The following is an 11,405-nucleotide window of genomic DNA, read 5'->3' on the forward strand; positions in this document are numbered from 1 at the left end:
AATGATGAGATCTACAAAGATCAGAATGAATTTATTTTCAAAAGCAAATTTTTGATCATACTTTTTTTTAGATTTAAAACAATTTCACTAAAATAAAATTGATTTGTTTAAACTACTTATAGTTATTATGTTCTCAACGCTTATTAGAACTAACAATGTCCTTTTGTTTTTTGGCATATTAAAACATATTTTTACATGAAACCATTTTTCATTGATGTTTTTGAAATAATATTTCAAGTAGGTTCTTTATGATAATATAAATGCACTTGGACCACGACAGTTTTCACGCGCCAATCTGGCAACACTGTAAAATGTCGAACGACCGTGCGCGCCATAAAATCCGTACGGTATTACCGTGCGACCGGCGTGCACTGTACGGGTTCGGCGCAAAGATAATGAAAATTCGACAATAACTCGCACCGGACGTGGTTGAACGAACCTGGAACGTTTAAACGATTGTACTGAAAATGTTAAAAAACACTATTGGCGGCGTACGGGCAATTTTTTAATAGGGTTTAGTTAATTTTCCGGCATTTATCGATTGACGAACAGCTGACTTTGGGAGCGCCGGGGCACATTGCACCACCTCGCCCGTCCCGTCGTGCGGGCACCGTGTGATCGATCGTCGGTGGTGGTGGCGGCCGTGTTTGTGTTACTACACACGGTAGTGATAATAAAACTCGGTATCTTTTGCCAGACGATAATATAATTTTATTGCACGAGTACGGTGCCCGTGGGTAATCGTGCGTTTGTCCGGTAATAATAATAATCGACACACGAACGCTGTTTTGGTGTAATGGTCGGACGGTCGACCGTTGGTGCGGCGGACATGCCAGGTAATATTAATATGTGAACCAAACGCAGTGTTGTGGGTGTGAACGTTCGACGGTGGTTCGGGCGGTTGCTGGGCCATGGGCAAGGACCAGGACCTGGTGGTTGCCGCCAAAACCGGCAATCTGAACGCGGTGGAAAAAATTCTCATACAAAAGGCCAAGAGATCCGGACCCTTGGCGAGGTAAGGGCAATGGACATTATATATACTCATTTCAAACGCACCCCGACAATTATTGCACTACCCGAACCGCAGCTTTTACCTGTATCCTAGCGATAGATTCAATATTAGTACAGTGCTAATACAACGCGTTACCGAATTATATTTAACGCCGCCTACCACCTACCGACGTCCTAGTCGAGCGCTTGTATCGTAGTAAGATTAAAAAACTAGGAATAATAATATAGCAATGTTGTATGGGGGCGGGGTGGTGTTCCTCCTACAGCTGCAGCTGATGTTGACCCATATACAGCGCACAGCACCCATTATACCTGTATACATGTTTTGTCGGTTTGTCTATTCCAAATTTGGAATTCAGTAACCACCAATGCGGTGGAAACGCAAAAGTATTTATAATTGTTTACAAATTATACGTAGTAGGTTTTCGAGATAATAGTGCTACGCCAATAACACTGTTAACGAACCTTTTGATCCTACGAGGGGTTAGGCTTTAAACGACCGACGTATTATAATTATATATTTTTATTATCATCCATGATAACGATAATTGTTTTTTTTAATTACAATTATGTTTTACTACGCTCTTAGTCAACACTGCAGCCCATAACAATATTTATAATATAGGTAAACGTGTCTTTGTAAAGAATTCTAAACATGCAGGTACATGTTGTACTTGCGTACAACGAATGATAAGCGAAATGCACTGAACATAAATAATACCAATTGCATTAGCATATAAAATAATAATAACAAAACAATATCGAATTAAAACCATTATTGTTTATGAAAATAAATCGGTTAATAATCATAAATTAAATTAAATCGGTTTCCTAATAATTATTACGATTACAAATTGCTTTTCGCTGACGTCACTTCACATCCCTTAACGACACTTTGGGAATCCTTGATTTTTTTATGACTATCCGCACTTGCAACGATCTGGCCAGATACGTTTTTTAATTACTGCTATTGGTTGTAAAATAATAACGCGTATGTTTAAACAGTTCGAAATAAGGTAAATAACATTGGAGCTATAAGAATTAGTCGATGTACACATTAAATCTACTAGTAGCTAACATTTTTAGTCATGTACCCAATTGTTAGTGGTCTTATATTTGTTTCTATATTCACTTTCTCGTGATAAAATAATATATATTTTTAATGAAATTGATTACCAGTTTGAAACATTTTTAACACTATTGATGTTGTATATAAATAAAAGTAGTTTTAAATATTTTATCTTTCAACGATTTCAAAAAATATTCCCCCCTTAAATAGTTTTAAACGACGAAGTTATTCGGTTTTAACTGTAATCAGTAATCGACATGGTTGTTCCTTTTCCTGTAACGTTAAAAACAGTTGGTAAATAACCAGTACATTCATGTTTTGTATTCCTTACTGTAATCTCTAATCAACAAATTATAGTTTCGTATTAGTCATAGTCTGATCAATATAGTAATATTTTTCTATAAACGTTTTGATGGCCCATATATTATAGAATGCGACATGGAAAGATTCGACTGAGTAATTGTAAATGATTAGGTTTGTCATTTGTCATTTTGACCTTTGCTTTGTATAGAAGATAAGTATCCTGTAAGAGATGTATAAGTGGAGAATTAACCTCACAATATGTCATCATAGTCAAATATAGTAGATCGTTTTTTACACAAAGCAGAATGGTGGCTTAAACTGTATCAACCGTTATGCTCTATTATATTAGATATTTTACAACTTGATTATTATGTTCACAGATATAGGAAGTACTTTTCCGCTTATAAAATCTAATCGAAAGGTTAACAGCGTCGTTGTCATATGTTAATAATATTGTACTAACCTAATTATAATTGTGTTGCTGTTCTCAAAAATGACTTTAAAATTCAAACGCATCGTTTTGCATTTCAATTTATTTTCGGTTTATTATAAGACTAATCTTTATAACGAAACTGGTTTGCGAATTTAAACATAAGAACTTATAGGTACTTTCTAAAGATGCTTGTTGATTTGTTTATTATAAAGATCCACAATAGTGTACTTAAAACTAACGATAACTTGTTATTCGATTAACTATAGTGAACGATTCCATTTAGATGGACAACTATTATTTATCAGGGGAAAATTACATATAAAGTTTTATAGCTTACTAATTTCGTTTTTATACGTTATATATTGTATAAAAAATATAAGAAAAACCTACACAGCTTCGAGTCTTGGCCAAAAGCGTGACTCGATTTCGGATTTTTAATCAACGTCGTGGTTCTAATTTAAAATATGTTCTAATTATGTACTATATAATTACATAGCCGAAAACATATCATGACTATCCATATGATGTATAAGTATCGACATATTCTGTCTTAATTGTTGACCCTTAAAGATATAATTAAAAATAAGGCAATTCATTTTTAAAAGCATACTAATCACTAACTTATTAAGATTGTTAATTTAAAAATTCACTGTTGATTTGAACATTTTAATTTCCAGTTAAACATCAAGGCCCATCATCATATCCGAATTACTATATGGCATTTTTTCGGTGTAATATGAATTTTTGAGTACATTCTTAATGAATAAAATTAAAAAAATATTTGCCCCACGCCAATTAATTTTTGTGCGTGGAACACTTATCGATATCTAAATTAATTCCATAATTAATTTAAGCTAGGTCTTTATTTAATGTCAGCTAGGTTAATTGTTTAACACTTAGACATTTTAAACTTATTTAAAATATGTAATCAACGAAAACGTAATACGTTTGCCTAATGTCAGCGTAACAATGTTAATAAGGATATTGAGTCCCAATTATAAATATATATTGCCATTTCAATACTAGTCAGAATCACCACCGTTTTGTTTATCTCCTAGAATTAATAATAGTATTGACACATTAATAATAATAATAATAATTGATAATAATTTTTAGCAACAGAGAAATTGGAGGCAGAATTACTGGCATTGACATTATAGTTCAACTGTTTACTAGTTTACTTTTCTATAAATCATAAATACTGGACAACACTAAAAACCACAACTCTCATCCATCGCTTCTTTTGACGCCGTCTTGGTCTCATTCCCGTTGGTTTTCATTCAACCGTTGCTTTTAGGTTCTCTGTGTCTTACCTCACACGTGCCTAAACCATTCACCGTTAACCCTAAAATAATATTCGTGCATGTGTACGCTTAGAGATGACACTGTTTTCTATTTTAAGAAAAGCAGACTATTTAAAACTTTTATCATAGGTTCGTGAGGTGGTGTTAATATCGTATTCAAGTTTCTGTTAAATTTAAAATGTTTGGCTTAGGAAACTAAAGTATATTCAAACGACCAATTTATGTTCTTGCATAATATTCTTACATTTCTAGTTTGTCTAACTAAAAAATATTGTTTTTTGAGTTTACGAGTGCTAATCATCATTATTAAAGGTATCTCATGTTACAACCAATAATGAATATTTGTTTATAATAAACCACATCATCGGGAAAATAGGAATGGAGTGGTATGATAGTTAAACTTAACTCTTGGCTATAATAATAAATTAAGCATGCTTTAAATTTAAATGTCATTAGTATTACGAAATACCGTTTAGCTAAAACATTTAATTATATTATCATATTTTATATTAATTGTAATTGCAGTTTGAGACGCGGTGCTGGTGTTAACACTCAAGACCAAACTGGGTTTACAGCATTACATCATGCTTCACTTAATGGATACAAGTAAACTTTTTATACTAGATTTTATACTACCGTTGTTGTTGTTTGCATGTCTATTTTTAATTATTTTTGAGAAAAACACGTCACGTACATTCATATTTGTTCGTAATGAGCATTTTTCTAGACTTATTGAGTCATTAATTATGTTCGTTAATAGGGAAATAGTACAACTTTTGCTGTGCAATGAAGCTTCTACAAACGTGGTTGACCACAAAGGCGCTGCTCCGTTACATTTGGCGGCATGGACAGGCAATGTTGAAATCGTTCGTTTATTACTTTGTCACGGGCCTTCGATCCCAAATGTTAACCATATGGTAAATTAATAAACTATATTATTTGAAAATGCTTAAAATTCCCAATTCTTCATTACTGAAACGAACGACATTGTACTTAATCAATAGACAAAAAATCGGGAGACACCCTTGCATTGTGCCGCTCAATATGGTCATTCGGGCGTGGTTGCGCTTTTACTGGAACATGGTGCTGATCCAACTATAAGAAATCACAAACATGAAACTGCCTTGGACTTATGCGCACAATATGGGAGGTATGAACTCACTGAACTTATTTGTAAATATTATTACACTAGATATTTTATTGATTTTTCTAATTATTGATCGATATGCTAGACTGGAAACCGTGGAATTAATTCTTGCAAAACGGCCAGAATTAATTAGGTCGTATAATTCTCGAGCTGCTGGCATTATGTTTGCACATACTCCATTACACTTAGCAAGCCGCAATGGACACAAGTATGTTAATGTTATATCGGACGCTAATTTTTAATAAACACTATTGTAAGTTTAAATATTTATCAGGACTGTAGTAGAGCTATTAATGACAGCCGGAATGGACGTCAACGTCCGTACCGGTAGCGGCACTGCTCTTCACGAAGCTGTTCAATGTGGCAAGACTGAAGTAGCTAGATTGCTATTAGATCACGGTATCAATACTCAAATTAGAGATATCCATAGACGAACTGTAGAGGATCTGCTTAAACAATTTCCATCGAAGGTCGGCCCCGCTGTAGAAATAACGGCTATGTTGCAAAGTATGTGAATTCTTCAGCCCAGACACAAAGTGAAAACATTTTAAATATTGAACTTTTCTACTTAAGGCCACAAGTTCAACAATAATAACGATAGCGATCTGGAAACGGATAGGAGAAGTGAAAACGGTGATTCTGTACCTATTCCCTTGAGTAGTCCGTACGACAGCATGTTATCTCCTAGTCCTTCGCCTACCCACTGGGAAATGTACAAAAATCGGCGTGTGTCTGAAAGTTCAGCGTAAGTTTTTTCGATACATTAAAACTACGTAAGTTTTTATTATTTTTTTTATTAAAGGTTTTCATCTGATGGGCACGGTCAATGGGGCCGAGGATATAAAAGTGGAGCCCCTAATGCTCTTTCGAGGTCCTTTATAGACTCCAATTTTCTTTCGGGACCTGAGTTGGACACTGTGAGCATTGGCTCTTCGACAACTTCTAGCGGACATAGACCTACGTCTTCCCCTTTCTACTTACCGATGGCTCCTTTAAGTCCAGCCACGTCTAATGTTTCTGTAAGTTGTGCACAATGAAGTAGTTTTTTTTTTAACGCACAAATAACATGCGAATACTTGTTGCTCGGCAGCCCATGACATCCAAAAGACTGATATCTGAAACCGATTCACCCTCGAAAATGTCAACTACGAACTGTAGTGGACCTTACGAATATTTATACTTAGCGACTTCCGGATCGCAATCTTCCGATCAAAACCGCAAGACTGATATATTGCGTCGAGGCAAATCGGCAGATCAATATATCGAAATGAAATTACGGCCAACGTCAGGTGAAGAACCCGTAGCGTTAACGTCTTTATACCAAAATGTTCCTATTCGAACCACAAATCCTCGCCGAAAGCTCAAACGTCAAAGTGGAGATCAGGATCCCGGTGCCTTATTGGCTCGGGGTGACTTACAGTTCAAACTCGTTGAATTAGAACCAGCCACAATAAATCAAATCATAGTTTCTGATCGCAACGGTTTTATTACTACTACTATTTCGTCTTCGCGAGAAAGTCTTCTGGACGGCGACGACACTGCCCTTTTCGATTGGCCGTCGAGTCCTACAAATTATCATCAACCACCTACGCCTGATCATCCACCTCCATCGCCGTTCCAAGCTGAACGGAGTATACACGCAAGGATGCGGCCTTTAAGTCAGGTAAGATAGTATTTAAACAAATATTTAAGGTAAATAAGATTTTAGGTAAGGTAGTAATATTTAAGTAAATTTATAGTGGGGAAATGCAGTTTTTTTAGCTTCGATGTGGAGCTAAGAAGTCTTTGTTTTTACAATTTTTTGTTTGAACCCACGACGATATCTTTATTAAACCTTTGATTCCTTCGTGTAGCAAGTCAGAAATTCTATAGTATTTATTTTACCATCTACAGATTCGCATCACTTTCAGTTACAATAACTCCGCCGTCCAATATGCTCCGTCCCCGCTATACCCCAACCCCACTGTACTAGTTTTAATTATTATTTTCGTTTAAACAGGAATACATAAATTTGAAAAGGAAGTCTAGGGACATGGAAACCGAGACGGAAGAAGACTTATTAGTCGTATCGTGGGAACCTATGTCCCGAGTATCTTCCACCGATAAAAGCGTTTCTACAGCCGAAGAAACTCCCATTGAAGAATTTTTGGGTGACCCCACTTATGCAGGTTGGTGGAGTTAAACTTGAAGAGTTGCTCGAATTATTTTTTTAACATGTTCTTACTGTTAGGACTGCTCAAAGGATCGGTTAGTATAAATCGAGCTGAAAGACCGAAGACATTACGTAAATTGAGAACGGTTTACGATCCTCCTGTTACGACACAGTCTCCAGGGTCTACTGATGATCAATCTAAAAATTCGTCGAAAGATTTGTTAAGTCCTTTCGACGAACAAGAAGAATGGGCGAAAATATCTGATCTGATAAACTTGGGAAGTGAAAATGCGAAAGAATCAATGTGCAGCGAACTAGAAAAAGAATTTCAAACGAGATTAGGTATGTACGAATTACACTTAAATTGGTAAACTCCTCTTTGTAGCTTTGGTTTTATGATATTTTACTGGTGATATTAATAGGACTAAGTCGATCTGAAAGCAAAGAAAAACCAAAACCCAAAATTGAAAGTCCGACTTCTGTTGAATCTTGGTTGTTTGGCTTAGGCTTTCAAGACTATACCGCCGCATTTATTGATTACGGTTATGATAATTTGAACTTCATTGTAAGTGTATTTTATATTATATCGCGTTATTTTATTATACAGCTATCACGGGTGATGTTTTTATAAAATCCATATTGTATTTTTAATTTACAGAGCGGCGTTGTAGTAGACGATGATCTAAAGTGCATGGGAATAGAAAACAAAAACGATCGCCTGAAAATTTTAGAAGCTGCTCGCGGTTTACCGTGCGTGGTGAAAGATTTTTGGTTTAAACATCATTCCAAAGACACTCCCGAAGCGAAGAGTAAATCTATAGACGATTTGGACTCTGTCGGCGGTGACGAAGAAGATGCTACACAAGTCGAGCAGTGGTTGAAGAGTATCGGTTTAGAATGTTACATCAATACGTTCCTGAAGCATCTGTACACCGATCTAGAACGGATAGCGAGGATTTGGGAGATTGAACTCACCGCTGTACTAGAAATCACCAAACCCGGTCACAGGAGAAGAATACTGTCGTCAGTTGACAGTACAAAATCTCAGCTGCACCAAGCCGTCTCCGTTGGCGATGGCTTGAACGATGTCGGAAACGATCTGAAACAATTTGTGAGTTTTTTTAATATCCAGAATCATATTGACGCTTGGTCGTCTTTACCACTATTGTTTTACAGAAAAGCAACATTCAATCGACAAAGGAAAAACCGTCTACCAGACATTGCTCTCAACTGGTGTCGGGAACGGCTACTCTCAGACATAATCCAAAGAAATCTAGGCACGCACCTCTTCCTCCTCAGTTTCAAAATTCTTCCAACAAAAACGCCGACTTGGTCATTCGAGGTCCGTCCGAATTACTTTTCGGTGTTCCGCCTACGTTGACCACTCAGTGGAGACATCAACCCGACACGTTGGTCACCGGCAACGTCGAGTACTTAGCTTCGGTAAGTCGGTATTTTTACATTAAATAAGACGCGAGACAGTGACGTCACTGATCCTGTGTTGTCCTCTAGTATTTGGGGTCGACCGAAGTCAAAGAACCACGAGGCACCGAATCGACCAAACTGTCGATACAAAAGCTCAAACAAGCGGTGGCTTCCGGTACTCAGCTGTCGCTTCCCGAAGTGGTACTGGCCATATCTTATCGAGGGGTGAGGTTTGTGGTTCCGACGTTGGCCAAGTCGGTTTGCGAGCACGAGATCTGCAACATCAATTGCGCTTCCCAGGACGCCGACGATCTCAATCATTTTGCATACATCACAAAAGATCATCACACTAATTTACATTACTGTCACGTGTTCAGCGTGTCGACCATGGTAAGTCCGATTCGACAATAATCATCTTTTTTTTTTTTAAATTCCTACATTTCAAGACTTTTAGAAGAGACACTAACTTTGAGTAATTATTAAACAAATTAATTAAAACATATACTAAACTATACTAAACATATACTACCCAAGATTTGTTTTAAAACCACTGAACCCATTTCTTCATGTAGCCAATCCATAGATCAGAAATTGTATTCTTCAGAATCGAGAAAAGCTAAACAAAATTAGGACACGCTATATGTTTTCAAAATAGACAAATAGTCAAGTAGCCAAAATGCTTTAAATATTATTCATAATCTTAAAAAAATCAAAATCAAAAACTGAGTAATGAAATTTTTCTGAAGAAAACTTTAAAAGTAGATTTAATATCTATGAAATAATTAACGTTCATATTGAACAGGTTTTTGACAGTTATTTGAAAGCCATTTTTATCAGTTACGATAATTCCCAAAGACTTGTGACCTCTCCCGTTCCCCCCCTCCCCTCTCATCGTGCTGGCTTTTTTTGCTACCCCAGGTCTGAATGACAACCTGGGTCGAAGATGATTTTCCATTTTTGCGTTTTCACAGGATCAGGCGACCGAGATCATATTGACACTGGGCCAAGCGTTCGAGGTGGCCTACCAGATGGCACTCAAAAGTCAGACGGGCAACGGCTCTCGCACAGGAAGCAACGGTCACACGAGGTCGCATTCGGCGAATCACGTGTTGCCCCCAGTAGTTCCCGGGGGAGACCGACCACACGGTCGGGGAAGTGCGCAACAACACTCGAGGTCACATTCGGTAAACGAGATCAAGTTCAATGGCGGCATCCAAAAGATTGATTCGGTCGAAAAGCCAGGTCGTTGAACGTTTTTACATTTTTTTATTAATGACCTACGATGACCAAATAGTTACCAAGACGATAATATTTTGTTGTCTACAAAACCGCCATTGTCGATATGACCGTAAAAAGATTACTATCATGCTCAATATATAGGTACTCGGAAGAAAAAAAATCTTGCGCTTTTCGTTTTTTTGTTTGTTTTTCAATCTCAACGCTAGATCGACCTTTTGGAAACGTTTGCATTTTAAATTTTAAAACGTAACAAATCTATTTATTTTATAGACGCCAACGATATAATAATATTATATATATTTATATATAATAATAATAATACTTACGTTTCGTTGATTTTAAATATCGAATTCTATGGTATTTATTTAACACTTATTATGTAGTCCTATAGAGAGAATAAAATAAATACCCTAGCCTAATTCGTTTTACTAATTTAATATTATACATAGTCAATAGTTTTTAATCTGTATTTCATTAATAACAACCTCAACATGAATGTTCACTAACTTAATTTTATAAATTAGGTGCTACCATAATATTTTACTCTGGCGTTCCTATTTGACTTAATATAATAATACAAAATGCGACAGCCGTCTTTAAAGTTTAAACAAATCGAGGCCAAATTCATTTTACACCCAATTTTTTGTGATATTTGTAGTACCTTATTTTACATTTTATATATATTTTATTAATTATCGTATTGTTTGTTTATTTGTTTTGTATATATATATGACAAATGTGTAATCTCATTTTTATTATTATTGTAATTTTTTTTTTAACTATGAAATCAAAAACACCAATGACCCCCCCCCCCCACCAAAAAAAAAAAGTTGCTATTCGTATTTGGCTTTAGATTACCGTATTATAACATATCCTCGTGAAATTATATTATACCCACACAAATCTCAGAAACCATCACTTCTATAAGTTGTTAAAAGCTGTTATTTAATTGTTCGCTTTTTTTATTAAATTAATTTTATCGTAGACAAATATTTATTAGATATTAACTAAATTTAACCTTGATTAGTAGTCGATTCGGAATAACATAACACGTTAGTGTAGAAATGTTTATCTACATGACTTCGGTTATAATATATTGTTTAACAATAAATCGTGACACTGTGTCTTTGTTAACCGGTTGTGAACGTGTGTGCCATTCTGCAATCATTGTTGTGAAATGTAACCCCCAAAAACGAAAAAAGAAAAAAAGAAATTAAAATATACTTACATGTTTTACGTTGTTTTTTTTCATTCTCCCGTTATAATTTATCATTTTCAGAGAAATAAAAATCCAAAATTGTTGTAAGTAACATAATATGTAA

The 11,405-nt window shown here is 35.6% G+C and overlaps 1 protein-coding gene across 1 annotated transcript; it reads left to right on the plus strand.

Moving 5' to 3' along the window:
• The first annotated feature begins 643 nt into the window (after positions 1 to 643).
• Positions 644 to 10,896, plus strand: LOC126844035 (ankyrin repeat and SAM domain-containing protein 1A-like). The gene is made up of 16 exons (XM_050581886.1): positions 644 to 1,015; positions 4,646 to 4,726; positions 4,881 to 5,037; positions 5,125 to 5,270; positions 5,353 to 5,475; positions 5,542 to 5,774; positions 5,841 to 6,012; positions 6,070 to 6,286; positions 6,358 to 6,930; positions 7,267 to 7,435; positions 7,498 to 7,761; positions 7,842 to 7,984; positions 8,078 to 8,530; positions 8,596 to 8,862; positions 8,932 to 9,234; positions 9,816 to 10,896. The coding sequence occupies exons 1-16, from the start codon at positions 912 to 914 to the stop codon at positions 10,092 to 10,094; spliced, it is 3,684 nt and encodes a 1,227-aa protein (XP_050437843.1). The 5' UTR covers positions 644 to 911; the 3' UTR covers positions 10,095 to 10,896.
• The last annotated feature ends 509 nt before the right edge of the window (positions 10,897 to 11,405 follow it).

The sequence above is a fragment of the Adelges cooleyi genome, unplaced genomic scaffold (assembly GCF_023614345.1).
Source record: "Adelges cooleyi isolate 19-005CV unplaced genomic scaffold, UGA_ACOO_1.1 ACOO_flye_CR_arks_rails_tigmint_CR_PRNA_108, whole genome shotgun sequence".
Classification (NCBI taxonomy): Eukaryota; Metazoa; Arthropoda; class Insecta; order Hemiptera; family Adelgidae; genus Adelges; species Adelges cooleyi.

Coding starts and splice junctions, on each gene's coding strand:
- LOC126844035 (XM_050581886.1), top strand. CDS start 912: ATGGGCAAGGACCAGGACCTGGTGGTTGCCGCCAAAACCGGCAATCTG. Junction 5,775..5,840: donor AATAACGGCTATGTTGCAAA/GTATGTGAATTC, acceptor TTTCTACTTAAG/GCCACAAGTTCAACAATAAT. Junction 9,235..9,815: donor TGTTCAGCGTGTCGACCATG/GTAAGTCCGATT, acceptor GCGTTTTCACAG/GATCAGGCGACCGAGATCAT.